This window comes from Coffea arabica, chromosome 2e, assembly GCF_036785885.1.
Source record: "Coffea arabica cultivar ET-39 chromosome 2e, Coffea Arabica ET-39 HiFi, whole genome shotgun sequence".
Taxonomy (NCBI): Eukaryota; Viridiplantae; Streptophyta; class Magnoliopsida; order Gentianales; family Rubiaceae; genus Coffea; species Coffea arabica.
The window spans coordinates 2,846,454-2,864,260 of NC_092313.1; the positions used below are offsets into that span (position 1 = coordinate 2,846,454).

The following is a 17,807-nucleotide window of genomic DNA, read 5'->3' on the forward strand; positions in this document are numbered from 1 at the left end:
TTTTCAACAAGCATCACTTGTCTTCTGCAACCTGAAGGTGACATAAGCAACATTGCCTGATTCGGTGGTGCCTGTGCCTCCCTAAATTCCCCGAGGCTATTTGGTCTTACCTTTGGATTACAGCAAAGGTTGGGAGTTGTGTGAACTGTGAAGCTGACGTACTATTTGTAGCGACAATTGAGTTCACATATCCATGTTGGGTTATGTAGAAGCTTAGCTTTTACCATCAATTGCAATAGTTTTGTGTGTGCCCTTTCTGTACTTGTCTATAGGGGCTTCTCCCTTGTTCGTAATTCTTCATTGGATTCCGAAGGAATTGTGAAATTTGCCTAGGGACGGGGATGAAGAGGTAGAATCATCATGTGATCATCAGACTTTGAGCCAATTTTCTATAATGACTGTTGGAGAGCATTCTAAAGCATTGAGTTTAGTTTTCACTAAATGAATGAATTATAAGTGATAGCTCTCCTCGGTCTCTCAATAGTCGTAAGGCAATAGACCCTCCGCCCTGAAGCAATTGCAGCGTGTAATTAGGCGTAATTTGAGTTTGAGCAAATGAAATTAATTGTGGAACATAATTTTCACTTAAATGATAAAATTTGTTGTGTTTTTGTAAGTTGTCAATTGTATTAGTTTTTACATATGTTGTGTGATATGAGATGCCCACACCACACGCTGATTTGTTTCACCAGAAGGCCCAGAACATATAAGGTTGTGTTTGGATTGCATTTTTCATGATTTTTCATGGAAAAATTACTGTAGCGATTTGATGTATGTGAGGAAAAAAGGTAATAGGGAAATGTGATCACGGAAAACGACGTAATTTTCCGACGGAAAATCGTAATTTTCCGACGTAATTTTACATGAAACTTTTGTCAAGTCAGAAACCTTGAAACAACTTTTGAGATTTTTCCGAGTAAAGGTACCTATGTTAATCAAACTACTATATAGTTTGCAAAGATCTGGCTATAAATTAGGGTACAATTATTATTGTTGGAAATGGTCAATAAGTGCTAAAACTTTTTAATTTCCTTCTTGGTTTGGTGTCCACATCATCATTAATAATAATCCATGAAAGAATTCATCCCAATACCCTGCCGTGTTTTCTTTGTCCGACACTCCAATCCCTCCATTTATCATCTCTCAACTGTGACAGACGGGAAAAGAGGGTTTCATTATAACTTTCTTCTGTGATGTCAAATTCTTTTTTTACGCTCATAACAAAAGAAAAAATAGCATCAGTTTCTCCCAAAAAAAATTAAAATTTTTTTTTTAGTCTGATAAAACCTTCAACAACTTACTATCTTTCCACACTTCTAAAAAAATAAGAGAAAAAGTATACACACAGACGCAGTTACATGACAGGCCTAATAGGACCTCGATGTCGGCTAATAAACTAGTAGTATCTTTTTTTCCCCCCTTATAAATCGTTTTTTAAAATTGGTATACGTATAGTGTTTGCCCTTCCCAAAGTGGAATGCAAGAGAAGAATCTTTTTCTGCTATTGTCCAAGAATGCAATGCCAAGAAGTGTAGTATAGCAGTAGTACCATACTACCATATGAGCCTACCTAAAAAGGTTGACAGAATTGCGTGACAGAGACTAAAGTACTCCCCAGATTCTTCTTTCGTTAATTAACTGAACTTTAGCACGCGAATTGGAAAGTCCAAAGCCCTCGGGTGCGATTTTGTTGGGGTACATTTTGGGTACGAATTCAAGTAGTAAATGAACATGAAATGGCATTTTGAGAACCGCCTTTATGGAAATTGGAAATGGCATTTTAGGATTTGTTGGTTACGGGTTAGTCGGTAATTGATTTGATGGTTACATGTTCTTTTGGAGGACTTTTACGGTCCCTTTTAGATACTGTATAGATGTGATTAAATTCACTATTGAATATATATAATAAGAGTTATCAATTTTTAAATTATTTCAAGAATTTAAATCATTAAATAATGTGACAATGATATAAGTGGATTAGAATCGTGAGTATCGTATCCAAAAGAGGCTATAGCATTTTCCGTTCTCTTGATGATGGACTCAACGTGAGGGAAGAACTTGCCCCCACAAATAGAAATAACAAAAAATGTGGGGAAGAAAGAAAGCAATTTGGATCTTGACGCCCCACGGACTGCACCAGGTCATACTCCCAAAATCCAACCTTTACGCTCAAATTGCAGCCACATCTTGGTATCATGTGTTAGTAGCAAAAGCGTGTATGGTTGACTAAGACAGAGTTTAAACCCCGGATAATTTTGTATACGGGCGGGACGACTAATTAATTGGGCTAAGGTTTCCACGATTGAGGGACGTTTTTCATCAAAAAATTGGGGATCACGTCAAGATTTTGGAAACTAGAAATGAATGTGCTCGCGCCCTCTTTGGCTTTTTCTTTCAAATATAACATACCCTCCCATTAGAAACTAAGAATTTGAAACGCATTAAATTCTTGAAAAGCACTTGCAAGTGCTTTTACTGCTAAGAGGACACATCTCGCAACCAAGCTCGACCCTGCTAATATAATTTTCTGCGAGTGACTCGACTCAGTCAAATTGGAAATTCAGAAGTTGGGTCACCTCTCTTTGGTGTACCACCGTTGATTTTTAGAGTGATAGTGAGCGGTGACTTGGTCGGAGCTTCTTTTTTATTTGATACGTCGCGAGTTGAATCCTTCAGCTATTGATTGTAATTAATTTGTGATGGTCTAATGTCTCTTTCTATTGGCCATGGACATATATAATTCCTTTTTTTTTTCTTCATTTTCATTCTTTTTAATGGTTGATACATATAGAGTTGTCACCATGATGAAATCTTCTTCTTCTTCTTCTTTTTTTTCATGAGAAATCCTGCCGCGTGCAGTCTGCATAATATGCTATGTTATTCAGTCTTCTGTCTGTGTTGTGATCTCTACATCATACTTTGATTTTGTACGCCTTTTGAGTTTATTAATTTGTGGGGGAGGGACATTTTTAGCTAGGATTAGAAATAAAAGAATTTCAGTACAGTTTGTTGCCTAGGCCTTATCAATAAATAAAAAGAAAAGAAAAAAGTAATAAAGCCTGTTGCCTGGGCAACGTCACAAGAAGATTATCTCCAGTATTATTTTCTTCTGGTACCAGCAAGCAGCATTAAAACATTATTTTATGTCTGATACAGCTTTTGAAAAATTCAGGTTTGGTAGGAGTGGTTATGTAATTTGGAATCATAAAGAGCAAAAAGAAAACATTCAAAAGGAAAAAGAATGAAAAATTACTGGCTACTCTTTTGAAGGAAACTAAGAAATTGGGTGATTCCTTTAATGTAATTTCTTACGCTATTCTTCATGATACCTGTCTTGATTCGAATTAAGTTCCCATCTCCTCTTCTCTTTCGCAGACACAAGTTCGACAGAAGAAAACACAAAAGGAAAAGGAAACCAAGAAAATCTTCTTACCTGCCTTTAATGTTAGTTGAAAAGTTCCTGTTTAGACCCAACTTACCACAAACTACGTACGCAATGAATGTACCTGCAATCATATATTGAACGTATGTTTTCGTATATAGTATTCGTTAGTCAGCACTATTCGTTTAGTTAATTTACTTTTAACGCAGTGCTCCTATTTGTTCAACCAAAAACTAGAAACGGAAACAAAAAAAAAACGTAGTAGTTCCCTAAACAGCAGTAGATATTTCACCAGCTACTTATTTCCTTGTGCAGTTATTTGGTTTCTACTCCAGCATGGAAAACGAAATACGTTACCTTTTACTTAGGCGATGAGTTTAGGTTGTAACCTACCGATACATACATACATGTATATGTATATATATAGTGCAACACCAAATGCTGTCCTGAATGCGTCTAACTTATCGTAGATCGAAACGGTTAGAGGTGACACATCAAAACTCGTAGGATTTAAGCTTCATTAATTCGTACAGATATCCTGTGATTTTCATGCAGGCCGCTTAATGGCTGCTTCTTCTTCTTCTTCTTCATGCAACACCAAAAGTAGACTCAGATCATCTATGTTCATGGCTTCACGGGTTTCTGCAATCGCTATGCTAGTGATCTTCTTGTCTGCAGGGATCATGAGCCTTGCTACAAAAGCAAGCCCAATGATGATCAACCGGCCTTGCGACGAAATATATGTGGTAGGTGAAGGCGAAACCCTTCATACCATCAGCGTCGGTCAAGTGCGGCGACGCCTTCATCCTTGAACGAAATCCTCATATCTACGATCCCGACGATGTTTTTCCAGGACTCGTCCTCAACATTCTGCCTTAATTGGAAGCTTTGAATCTGCCAAGATATATATATAATCAATCCTGCGGTCTAAGGGAGACAAGGCGTTTTATATATAGTAAATTGTAGTATATGTTAATACTGAGAACCCTCGTATTATTCTCTCGTCTCTGATTCATGCAAGTCGCCAAATTCCAGGGATACCCCTAAGACGCTCAGGTTTTTGCTTCTTCCTTCTTTTTCTTTTGTGAGTCTCATTAATTTCTTGAAATTATATGATTACTTGATGTTTCCATCTTGTCTATGATCGATAGTACAGGACATTGCCTACATGTGCTTTTTTTTTTTTTTTTTTTCCAAAAGAAAAAAATAAAGTGCGGAATCGAGGCAATGAACTTCGACACGAAATATTAATTAGCTCACGTGTCAGTCTCAAACAATCACAATTTCAATGTGCTTGAGATACCCAAGATTCCAAAAATTAAAAACTAAAAAAAAATATTTAATCAAAGCTACTTCAGTTCAATTTTCCACCAACATAAGAAAAAGAAGAAAGGAATACATCTATGTCACTTAAGTACGTACCTAATTCTGCTTAATTACTTTAACAAAATCACTAACTAAAAACAGATCTTTAACTAACAGCTTCACTATTTCACCCATTTAATTTCCTATTTTGTGTAGCATTTTGCAAATATTCCCACTAATTTTTTTTTTTTTTTGGGATCGAAGTTCCAATCTTAGCCGTAGAAGACCTTCTGTCTCATGTAAGGGTACTGTATATGTCTCCTTGACAATGGTCAATAGACACAGCTTTAGATGCTCTTGTTACATGAAGTAAAGAGAACTCCATCTCTGGTTTTTTTTTTTTTTTAACACGTTTAAGGGATTGTGTAGCAGATCAATTCAACTCTTGCTGGGATCCACAAAAACTAGGCAAACAAAATGAGTCAATTCCTGTCACCAATGATGATACGATAAATTGGCAGAGTGGTGGGAGGTTCAACTTTCGGTTGTGGAACTCTATTTCAAACAAAAATAAAGTAATGGAACTCGCAAAAAAAAAAAAAAAAAATCGGTTTAGAAATTTTTAAAAAAGTCTTACAGTATTTATTTATTTTTTTTATCTCAAATAATCTTCTATCCAAATACATTCATTATTTACTGCACATAAAAGTTGTTCAGAAAAACAACTTTGTTTGGATTGTATTTTTCGATCTGGACTTTTTTTTGCAGAAAAATTACTGTAACGATTTGATATATATGAAGTAAAAAGATGATTGAAAAATATGTCCACGAAAAACGTAATAATTTTTTTTTAGAAAATTGCAATCCAAACACGGCTAATCTGAGAAATCATGGTAAATTTGAGAAAATAGCAATTTTTCTTTGGAAAATTTTCCTGTAATCTGAGAGAAATCATGGTAGAGTTGGAGAATGATCATTGTACCAATTAGAATGAAGCAATTCGCCACCGATACAGAGATGGGGACCTGATCAGAATCATCGATTGTGGCAAAAAACCTACTGCTAGTTGATTTCGCGCAGTCATTATTGTTTATATATAATGGGGGGGAAGTTCCAAATTTCACGAATATCTGCAAAAGTGCTGTAACAGCATTAGCAAGTTTTATGGCCCATATTGGGTTCTTAAAAACATCCTAGAAGTTTGATGAAAAATTTTGACCCTAACATATTGGAGTCTGTGGTCACATCCGGATTACCTAAAATAAACCACCACGCAGCCTGCTACTAACTAAGGATAGAGTCGATATTGAATGGAATTAGACGGCAACACACTTGAAACAAAAGGAGAAAGTCAGTTGGAACTAAAATTGCAGTTTATAGTGTCATGCCCCATAGCATCATGGTAATATGCATGTCGTTTTCTCAATTCGTGTTTGGGTTGCAGAGCCAATACACTACACGTAAGATTGGTTATCATCTGTTTAATAGATGACTTCTATAAATGGTTGGTTTATAACTAACTCCAAAATAATAATGTCTTGATTCGTGACGGTGATTTGAGCAAATTTGTTCAAAATTTTAATTTAAAAAAAAAAAGGATGACCACCAATAAATGCTAAATTGGACTTGGATGATAAGAAAATCCAAACGCATAGTATCAATTGTGCTGGCGATCTAAAAGATGAAGCGCAATTTGTTGAATATAAGGGATTCCATGTTCCTTGTCAATGTTCCTAGGATTATTGTGATTGCTAATTAGATTTCCAGCTTACCTGTGGTACCGTCTCGGACTCAAAGACGACCAAAGATCGTCACCCAGTGGCCACGCGTCCACTCAGGTGATGAAAGAGACACATTGATAGGTGACGCAGTTATGGGATGAATTGGCAGTCCAACAAGAAATATCTCAAATCGGCAAATCCCACCTCCTCGCCACCCGCCGCCCTTCTCCGGGCCCACGATGCAATTCAATACCCAGAGGTTTTTTTTTTTATAATCTGAATTTATTTATGCTCTGTTCTCCGCTCCGCTGCCATGGTAGACGTAACTGTACTGGTGCAGTTGCTATGGAACTTGGAAGCATCAACCGGGGAAAGTGGCGAATTCCAGAGCCCCCCAAGGCAAGGCCTGGGTCGTTTTCTACTGACAAGAAAATGAAATGAAACTAATCCCCCGGGGGTGCCGTGCAATCCTCAATAGTAAAAAAAATTAGGAGCAGGTAATTCAATCAGGCATGGTTGAATTGAATCTTTTATAGTTGCTTCAGAAAAAAATTTTCTATTATACCTAAACTGTGTAATTTCGTCATCAAACTCTGGTTGATGGAGATATTTTGTCCCTCGATTTGACAAGAGAGCTAAGTGTTAATTTTGAAACCATATCAATATGGGGGTGTTAGGTGAGATTAGGCCCAACCTCAGGAGAGGAGAGGTTTCTGAAATTATCCCTTTTATTCAATATTGGAATATACTACTATATGTTCAGCTTGACAACATATTAATGCTTTTCTAGCATTAATGATCCTGAAGAATTAGCTGCTAACCTGCTGAAGAATTATGTGACCAAATTATGGAAAAAATAATACTAATAGTAATAAAGTAGTAGAGATTTGCGTTGACCGGGTTGATGCGTTGCCACTTGCCACCACCAATGCAGACCCATATCAAATTTCTGTAAATTGGGTTCGGAATAATGTTACGATAACAGAAAAAGGAAACCGCTAACAACAAACGACAGAAGACGGACGCCCAATAAGTTTGCAAGTCTTCGAATTTATTTTGATTTAATTTATTAGTCTCCCCATTAACTACGTCCAATACCTCTTCATTTCACCTGCCCACCACTCACTAGTACTCTCTCGAGCAACTCCTTCCCACCGAGCTACCTACGACTATAAATAGCGCACTCGAACGAAAACAAAATTCCTCATCGAAGTTGCTTAGAACCTGAACCAAAATCCTCCTCGTCTTCTTGACCTCCTCCTCATCTTCTTAAGCAGTAGTGTGTCCTAGTAGCAGTACTACTTGATCAGTACTGTATACATGGCATCATCATCTCCGACATCCAGTTCTGCGTCAATGATAGCTGATGGGGCTTCTTGGTTCTGTGCAGCGGTGATAGTGGCCCTCATACTCGTGAGCGCGGTCAAGGAGGATTCTGTCCCCTACGAGCCGGTCAGAGGAAACCTGCAGCTCCTTAACAGGGCCTGTGACGAGATATATGTTGTAGGAGAAGGGGAAACCTTGCACACCATCAGCGACAAGTGTGGTGACCCTTTCATCGTGGAGCAGAACCCACATATCCATGATCCCGACGATGTTTTTCCTGGCCTTGTTATAAAGATTACTCCCAGGCCTAATCAGCCATAGAAGATGTACCTAGCTTGTTTGTGGTTACAGAGTCGGTCAGATAGTTTTCTTTTCTTTTTTCCCCCTTTCGGAGTATCATATACTACTGACTACTAGTCCTCCTAAATTACAGTTACCTCTTCTTTCTTCTTTCTTTTTCTTGCTCCTTTTTGGAGAAGGTGGCATGCATGCTTTTACCTGTAGTTGGTATGTAAAAGGAGAAGACGAAACGTTTCTCCACGTACTGTACAGCAGAAACAGAATTATAGGTGATGATTTCCCATACAGCTTTTACTGGTGCAGAAATGTTTGGTCCTAATTACTCCCCTTTTCCTTCATCACCATTTTAAGTAGTATTTAACCGTCGTCTTCGAGATATGCTAAAGACTTAATTGATACAAGCAGTATATTTACAGAGTGAATCAATCGGTATATCTTCTCTTCCGAAGCTTTTCACCAGCTTTGAAATGCTCTCGATAGGTTAATTTTTTTTAACCAATTGTGACCTCTGTGTACTTTGATCAAGGGAACCTATTACTTTCTGAAGGACTAGAACCTTGATATCACGTGAGGAACCGAGGATTTTCGATACAGGTATCACAAGCTCTATACATACTTGTCCGTTCGAGTTCACTATAATTCTCGCGGGCCGGCAAACAACAAAAGGCAGGAATAACGTTTTTGGCAAAAGGGGTGTGTGAGTGGAAGAATAACGTACCAGCGGATTCCGAAAACTGACAGTAAATGATACTGATATAATTTGCGTTTCTGCCCAGAAATTCTGGTGAGGAAATCTTTGGCCGCTTGTGATGGTTGATTTGGTTTTGATCAGACGTGATTATTTACTGCTACTGCTGGTGATGGTTTCCCTACCCTGCTCTGGCTCTTGTAGTTTTGGTAAAGCACGGCCTCACCCTCTCAATAAACTACTAGTAGGAAACAAAAGTTGCCTTTCGCCCGGTTTCCGGTCCATACGTCTGAGGCGGAAGCTGTACATGGGAACAATTAAAAACAGCAGCTATAGGTTCCTCAAACCGGATCGGGGGCCTCTGACTTCTGTGTCCAGCTCCATCTACTTACGTAAATTTTAGTAGTAGTACAATTTTAACGTATAGTGGTACAACTTCAGTATAGTCATGAGCTAGGCATCAATTTGATACAAAATTTACATTTACATTTAGTAAATGGAACTGGGGAAACCCCATTTCCCCCTCAAACCTACCATACGTACCCCTGGAGGTTAACTATACACAGCACAAAGTGGTGTCACATATGCCACAATTTTGATAATTAGGTATTTCAATCTTTTTTCCCTTTTTTTATTTAAAGATAAAAAAAAAAGGGAAAAGCGGAAATGATGAGTTTCCCAACAAAAGCGCTGACTTCAAGTATGTGTTAAATCATAAATGGGCTTGGCTTTGCTTTGTTGGGTGACCTTGGAAGCTTCGGCTGCGGCGGCTGTGCCCACTGCCCACTTCCCTTACCGCCCATGGATACAATTTAGTGCACCCACCATCTATCCATCCAGTTCCACAGCCGTCGGGGAAACCCCACTTCAGAATTTAGATGTGCCGTGCCCACTTGAAATCTACACGCTACACGCAATAAATTGAGAAAAAGTCTTCAGAGTAATTATATTAGTAACTCTCAAATTTGAGGTCCTAGCGAGCGGGATGATGTTAGAACAATAACCAGAGGTATTAAATTAATGTCATATCAAATAAATAAATAGCCAAGAAATCATCAAAATATAGCCGAAAGAAATCATCAATGTCTCTTTGCCTTGCCTCTCTGCCGACAGATCAATAATCTTGGCGGAATGATGATTGACTATACTGCCATCTTTTTTCTCATACTACCAGAGGGTTAGTATCACATTTCAATCTTGAGCAGTTCCTCTGTTTTATTGCACAAAATCAGAAGTACAAAAATGTAGCTCTCCCACTAACGGATGGCTGGAAGAAAAGGAGAGCCTTTGCAATTGAACGTCTGTTCTTGGTGGCACATTGCATGTTGAATCAGCAAGTGCGTCCGTACTTATTTACCACCATTATTATCTCCAAAAGTAGTTGCAGACTTTCATATTTTCCTTACAGGGCACAAATGCTTTAGTTAGCTGTGGGATTAGCATGAAAAGACTCGCATCCACATGCATCTAGTTCCCTTTATCGGGATACCTCCTTTGAGATTGCAAATTTCGTTTCGTCCCTTCTCTTTGAGCAAACAGACCGCTTCCAGTTCAGTTAACTGACTTCTGTAAGAGAAGCTACTAGATCCTCTTCCAGTGCCAGTTAACTAACTTCTATATCCAATCGATACATTTAAGAATGTTAATGTCAATTAATTCGAGCATCAACTTAACAAAATATCACCTCAATCAACCAAGAACTCACTTTTTTGCCAATAAGCAAGTTTGATCAGCTATTCGTGGTGGTCCAATTGTTGTGATCTGGCATTCTTCCCTCACTCTAGGAGGCTGAGGAAGCAGACCTCGACTAGCCTACGTCGCGTGCATTTTGCTAGACTATCATCCGCTAGCATGTCCTACCATCATGAGTGGGGATCAGCTTACACTTAATGGAAGTAGGACAATGTGTTATTTAATTGTTTTTAATTTTTTTTTTAAATCTTTTTCCAGCAGAGGAGGGGTGGGACTTGAACTTAAAGAAGTTGAGAGGAGGTAGAGGGATTTGAATCCCCGAGAATGTGTTGTTTACACAGTAGGGAAGAGTAGCAGATTAGCATGTACTACTTCGCATTCCCTCTGTAGGAGCTACTTCTTGATGGAGCATTTTATTGGAGGCAATTAACTGTAGGAGCTGAATAGAATGATCTGGACCAGCTGAATAGAATGAGCCACATTGAGTGGATTTTCTAACACTCAAAAACAATTGGTAGGAGCTGACAGAAAGCAGAATTGATATGGTTATCATCCATTATGCAGTTTGAACAGTGTAAAACTGTGTGTAAACCCGATATATAACTAAGAAGGACACCAACTGAAAATTTCTCTCGGAAAACTACATGGAACAGAGTAGAATTTCTCAGATACAGGATGTATTAAACACAGACTCCTACTAAAAACCTGTAGGAACTCGTGGAATGATTCCAGAGGGAAAAAAAAAATTCTACTGTCTTAAATGCCATCAAGGAAGAAGCTGTCCAGGCGTGAAATTAAATCAAACAGCAACACATGAAAAGTGTGTGCATGCATTTGCTCAAAAAAGTTTCAGATATAATAGAACGTAACGAAAAAAGAATCCACTTTTATTGATAATATACAATAACAAAGGTGTACCAAAAAACTGTTGTCCTGGAGAGAGTCTATCCATTTACAATTGATTGAATTCTCATTTACAACTGATTGAATCCCTAATGAACCACAGCGCCAAGTTGCCAATTTGAACCCAATTCCCTGCAGTCAGATGCAACATTATTTGCACTGTAATATGCATTGCAAGGTTTCCAGGTTGGTTCAAGCTCCAAAAGCATGCTGTCCATCAACTCAACTGCGACTGGCACATCTCCATACGTTAAGTCCTTCCCTTGAACCATCTCTGAAGCGATCTTAAGCGCATCATCAGATTTAAGATCAAAGAGAAACTCAAAACAGTTTGCCACAGGACAATGCAAGTCTGCAACTCGCAAGTTAAACAAAACTGTTTTCTGATCGATTCTCTTCCCTCTCAATCGTAGCTGTATCTGTTGTGTGGACCTCAAAGATTCTAATATAGAGATAGGACCTGACGTGATCATGCCTGCTGCAGATGCCTTACTTGAAGTCGAAGCCTTATTATAACTAGATCCATCATTACTCGTGGAGACTTGGGAATCAGGCTGCGGAATATTGTTGGATTCAGGCAGAACAGCGGACGGGCGAACCCCCGATTCGCATTTATCCCCTTTTAAGCTCTCTGGTGATGATAAGAATGGATCTTTCAAGAGCTGCGCAGCACTGGGTCTCTGAGCTGCAGGAAGTAAACACTTTTCAATAAATCCTTTAACCTGAGGATCCTTGACATTTCCCAAGGCAAGTGGCTTCACCCCTTTCGTGACCTTCTTGTAAATCTGAGCGACATTTGTGCATTCACTGTAAGGGTAATCACAAATGATCAACTCCAGCATGCACATCCCAAAGGCATATATGTCGACAAGTTCATTATACTTCTCGTCATACACTTCAGGAGCCATGAATTCAGGTGTCCCAACAACACTTGTTGCGACACCTGAATTCTTCAACACCGTGGCCAATCCTAGATCACCAATCTTGACCTCCCCCTGATTCGCATTGACAAAGATATTATCGCACTTCAAATCTCTATGAGCAATGGGTGGATTACGGGTATGCAAATAGTTCAGCCCCTCCAAAATCTGCTTAGCCCAGTTCTTGATGGCCTTGATATTGACGGACTTGTGATTGTTCCTAAACTCCCTTAAAGTTCCCGAACTAAACAACTCAGTAATCATGTTTACATTCGTGTTATCTTCGTCAACCCACGAGTGTTGGCATCTGATTATGTTGTTATGCTTGAGTGATTTCATCAAAGCAGCCTCAGACAACAAACTTTTGGCAAGTTTGGGCAAATCATCCAAGGAGGCTGCTGCCCTGCCGGCTTCCAGGTTAATTTGGTACCAAGCTACCTCCGTCCCGTTTTCTTGATCAAAACCCTTGAATACCGTCTTGAATGCTCCTCTACCAAGAACTTCATCGTACTTAATAAAACGGCCGTCCGGCGAAATCTCTAAAACACCACCCTTGTTCTCTTGTTTTTCGGATTTGGACATACTCGGACTCATTCTTGTGGTTTAAAAAAAAAAAAAAAAGAAAAGCTGGGAGGAGGAAGATGATATTAGTTCAAGAAACAAGAGAAGAACTTCTGCAATTAGGGTTGATGATGGATGACTAGGGTTTTGGATGATTTGGGTAGTGGTACTTACCAGATAACAAGGAGGAGAGCTGGTGGGGGTTGACGGCTGACTAGTGCTCAGTAAATGCTTCGCTAGCGATATCGAAAGCGTCAATCTTGGAATGGAATCGGAAATCGCAGAAGAAAGAATCCTCCATGGCTGCTGCTCCTGTTTTTGCTCTGGTGATCGCTTCCCTCGACATCTATTGATGAATTTTCAACTAGTGGTACTAATATAGATGAACTTTCCCAAACAAAGGGGTGGGTGAATGGATCTGATAAACTTGGAGGGTTGGTTCGGTTGAAACCTGAAAGGATTCGACTGGATTGAAATTGAATTGAATCGGATTCCTTTGGAAAATTTGAGGTAGATGGGAAATCTAAGTGGGATTCCGATACGTGATCTGGGCGTGTTAGGTTTCCTAATCTCGCAAACTTACTGACCCATCTACTTTGGATCGAATCCCATCGCCTGGGCTGCTTTTGTCTGTGGCCACTCGCATGCAGTTGTCAGGTTTGGATCATCGACAATTCTTTCTGTTTCTTTTGTTTTTTTGGGCTGGTTTTTCTAGAGTCCAGACTGTTGGAGGGGAGAAGTGGAACAACGAAACGGGAAATTTATTTACGGAGGCAGTGAGAGTTTGATCCTTGTGAATGGAAGCAGTGATAAGAAATTTGATTGTGGTATAGATCAATTATTTTGCAAGTTTAGTACTTCGTTTTTTACCAATAAAAGTGTTTCATATAAGATTATGGAATCCATTAATTTCACATCAGATACCACCATATATCCAAATCAGATTGTAAGACACTTTTTTGTCGAATTAACGCTATTAAATTGATCAAAGACCAAGCTCTAAACTTGCCACATAATTAGTTTGGTTTGGACCGAGATATAATTTCTCCACTCTACTCATATGGGCTACTTTTAGATTGAGCAATTACACCCATTTCATCTTACTTCCTCTGCTCTACTTTGTTTACCTTTTTTCTCTCTTTTCATTCTTATTTCGTAGCATTATTCTATTCGTTTTCTTTATACTGCAGATCAAAAACTTGCAGGCAGACCCAAGTCTACATTTTTTAAAAAAAAAAAATTAATGGTTTTTATGCGTATTAGGTAGATCAACCATTTTTTGCTTCCTCCACTTTTTATTTTTATTTTTTTAAAAAAAATCTTGGTCTTCTTTCTTGTATGACAGTACATGTATGCATTAGATTAATGTATCACCTGGTAATTGATTTGATTATACTCATATTCTGCTTCATGCACTGTATAACGAAAAGAAAAGGGAGTATTTCTAGAGAGTCCTGTTAAAAAAAAAAAAAGAAAGAAAGAAAGAAAACCTCAACGCAAATGAGACCAGGAATATTGCAATATACATATATAATTATTGTTTCCTCAAGAAACAAAAGTAAAACCAAAGTCCACATGGCTCCAAAACAAGTACTTGTTGTGAGTCAATTTATGCATTTAATTAGCTGAGTCAATTTTTTCTTTATAAGAATCTGCATGGCAATTTAAAGCACAAAGTGATTGTGTAATTCAATTAATTTTACGGAAGGTGGGTGTAGAATTAGGCTAATGGGATCCCAACAAGGTCTTTAAAATTGCCTGGACAAAAGAAAGAAAGAAGATCTTTAAGATAATCCTAAAAGAAAAAAAAAAGTAAAAGTTAAATTCATTATTGTTTGCTCAGGTCAGGACAAATTGTTAAATGTATGCCGCCCACAATATTGTATAAAAGAAGTGCTTGGAGTGGGAGAATCAGGCATTTACTAGCCGTCACGTAAGCAAAGAGAAAGAGGTGGGAGTGTAAAACTCGTAGAAAATAACCAGTGAGGTCTTTAAGAAGAAGGCTGATAGAATCTTTGGATAAAACAAGGGGTGAAATTTGCATTGCTCAACTATCAAAATTCCCTCCCTTCGGATTATCCGACAAAAAAAAAAACACAGTGATCATCTTTGTACCTGTCAATTAAGAAATGCAGATACTCATCAGGATTGCCAGGCTTCGAAAAGAAGATTAGTTGAGTTATTGGTGTTGGTGCAGCAAGAATCAGCTGTCAGAGTTTTGCAAATTTTTGTTTCTTCATTAGGGACTTTCAGAGTTTGGACGCCATAAAGGATGAATACAGGAAAGTGGAGTTCGATTCTCGCTACTCTTGTTGGAATTCTATGCCTCATTTGTTCTTCCTTCTCCGAGCCAGGTTCTCTCCGGCCGACTCTCTAAGATTACTGATGTTGTCGTGTTGCGTTATTCACATTCATTCAAGATAATTCTTCCCATACTCCAAATTAACAAAAACATCATATACGTCCGGCTATTAATTGTTTGATCAATTCTCGTAAATTTGCTAAATACTAATAGAAAGTTTTGGAACGCATATAACCTGCAGCTCCCTACCACACATTCGCCAAAGATGCTACAGCGGCTCCGCCTCTAGTGTTCTACGACTACATAATCGTCGGCGGAGGAACTTCAGGATGCGCTTTGGCAGCCACCCTGTCCCAGGGAGGTCGAGTGCTTTTGCTGGAAAGGGGCGGCTTGCCATACGACGACCCCAACGTAATGGACATAAAAGGGTTCGGTGCCACCCTAGCGAATACCTCCCCATCATCCCCTTCCCAGCTATTCATTTCCACCGACGGAGTGATCAACCACAGAGCCAGGGTGTTAGGGGGGCGGGACGGCCTTGAATGCGGGGTTCTACTCGAGGGCGAGCACCGACTACGTCAGCAGGATGGGGTGGGATCAGAGGGCAGTGAACGAGTCGTACGAGTGGGTGGAAAACAAGGTGGTATTCGAGCCGGAAGTGGGGGCGTGGCAATCGGCGGTGAGGAGTGGTTTGCTGGAAGCCGGGCAATTCCCGTACAACGGATTTACGTACGATCATGTGAAGGGGACTAAGGTGGGGGGCACCACCTTTGATGGAAGTGGCTACAGACACACCGCTGCAGATTTGCTCGAGTATGCTCATCCACCAAACATCACTCTCTATTTGCAGGCAATCGTGGAGCAAATCTTGTTCAAGACAGAAAGTACGTTATTTAATTAGTCAATCACTACTACTGCTCAAATCTTCATGTAATTAATTACTATACTACCTTCGATATATGCTTTCCTGCGTAAGTAGTCATCTTTAATCAATCATTGAATTATCATTCAGATTAGCAAAGTGGCAGGTAAAACAATTACTAATAGCAAGCCCTCTTCTTAATTTTCCACTTACATCATCAGTAGCAGTAATAGTACGTGGTAATTCATAACCTGCATGCGAAAGAAAGATGCAGTGAAATTCAGTTCTAGCTGATTAAATTTAAAACACCCCCGCCCCCTTCAAAAAAAAAAAAAGAGAAAAAAAGAGAAAAAGAGAGAGATCAGCACTTAGCAATCTAGTTTTCAACGAGGCCAGCTTGCAAGACACCAAAAGTTGTTGAGAGTTAGAGACGTATACAATCTCGGAATGTAGCGGTTTTTTACTCTTTCAGTTTGATTGCTTGAATTTGTTGGTCTTCTGCTTTGAATTCTATTTTGCAATTTTTTTCAATTATATATATATATATATATTTCTTGAGATCGATTGCTACTGGGTTCAGAATAAGGTTTCTAAAAGCTACAGTTATTGATTATTTGTCCTCCGGCCTGGCACATCAAAATTTTTAAAAAAATGGAGTAATTCAAAAGATTTTTAAGAATATGTAAGAATATCAAGAATGAGGTCACAGTCTGTAATGTTGTAATTGAGGTGACCTCATCATGGGTTGGCTCAGAGCTTCCAAGACCAAGAGCCCATGGAGTCTTGTTCTTGGACCCTAGTGGGAACAGGCATCTGGCGTTCCTGAACAGAGGCTGGGCGAACGAGATCATTTTATCAGCCGGAGCACTAGGAAGCCCACAATTGCTGATGTTGAGTGGTATTGGGCCAACTGGACACCTAAGGACGCACGGCATCAAAGTGTTGTTGGACCAGCCCATGGTGGGTCAGGGAATGGCGGACAACCCAATGAACGCCATCGTGGTTCCTTCGCGTCGCCCCGTGGAGACTTCCCTCATTCAAATTGTTGGCATCACCCAGTTCGGTAGCTACGTCGAATCTGCTAGTGGACCCGTTGCCTTTAATTGGGTGCACGGCCTCAATCAACAGTACCACAAGCCACTGTCATGATGCTGGGCAGGTAAACCAGAAATTGGCCAGCATGTTTAGTTTCTTCTTCTTATTAGTATCATTCCAGCATTTGCCTAGCCAATCTTCTGCTAACGAATACGGGTATCTATCTCTCTTGTGATGCAGGTACATGGGACAAAGGATTCTGAATGAGAGAGATTCCCAATGCAATGAAGCGGTAGAAGATTGACAGACAAGACCGGATTATCCATTTACTGCTTTTGTTTTCTTTTATACTCCTATATAATATAACTGATCATGTTAGCGGTGGGGATATGTCCGGAATTGAGAACTTAATGATTTGCTGCTGCTCTGTTAATCTGATGACAGGCTGTTTTTTCATCCGCATAATTTGTATAAATTTAATATAATCTCACAGTGTCTGGGATTTGCATACGTAGGATAAGAATCGCCATTTAATAACATGATGATTTAGGGGGAAAGAAAACTTAGGAAGCCCTGGTGATCAAGCTTTTGCTTAATTCGTTGTTCCTCCCATTTTTCTTTTTTCGTTACCGAGTATTTTTCCTGTTTGGTTTTTATGGCGGTCCGTTTCTGGTCCACTTCCACATCAGTGCTTGAGCAATTCTGAAAATGAGACAGCCTAGAATCTATTTGTCAATTACATAAAGATTATCAACGATCATGGCAAACTTACAAGAAAATATATTGGGTTGACAATTTCGTACATTTAGT

The 17,807-nt window shown here is 39.2% G+C and overlaps 3 protein-coding genes across 3 annotated transcripts; 2 read left to right on the forward strand and 1 right to left on the reverse strand.

Moving 5' to 3' along the window:
• Window positions 1-7,728: 7,728 nt before the first annotated feature.
• Window positions 7,729-8,055, forward strand: LOC113730116 (uncharacterized). Its single transcript, XM_027254604.2, has one exon. It carries the CDS (start codon window positions 7,729-7,731, stop codon window positions 8,053-8,055), a length of 327 nt encoding a protein of 108 aa, XP_027110405.1.
• A 3,225-nt stretch (window positions 8,056-11,280) lies between these two features.
• On the reverse strand, window positions 11,281-13,276 carry LOC113730117 (probable serine/threonine-protein kinase WNK11). The gene is made up of 2 exons (XM_027254605.2): window positions 12,973-13,276; window positions 11,281-12,864 (listed from the first exon to the last, which is right to left on the reverse strand). Exon 2 carries the CDS (start codon window positions 12,829-12,831, stop codon window positions 11,407-11,409), a length of 1,425 nt encoding a protein of 474 aa, XP_027110406.1. The 5' UTR covers window positions 12,832-12,864; window positions 12,973-13,276; the 3' UTR covers window positions 11,281-11,406.
• Window positions 13,277-14,927: 1,651 nt separating this feature from the next.
• LOC113730180 (protein HOTHEAD) lies at window positions 14,928-17,453 on the forward strand. Its single transcript, XM_027254699.2, is given in 5 exon segments — window positions 14,928-15,152; window positions 15,342-15,622; window positions 15,624-15,984; window positions 16,717-17,121; window positions 17,238-17,453. Coding segments are annotated over 4 exon segments (1,119 nt in total). The 5' UTR covers window positions 14,928-15,070; the 3' UTR covers window positions 17,112-17,121; window positions 17,238-17,453.
• Window positions 17,454-17,807: the final 354 nt, after the last annotated feature.

Bases quoted from the DNA above. Each gene is read 5' to 3' on its own strand.
- LOC113730116 (XM_027254604.2), top strand. From the start codon at position 7,729: ATGGCATCATCATCTCCGACATCCAGTTCTGCGTCAATGATAGCTGAT.
- LOC113730117 (XM_027254605.2), bottom strand. From the start codon at position 12,831: ATGAGTCCGAGTATGTCCAAATCCGAAAAACAAGAGAACAAGGGTGGT.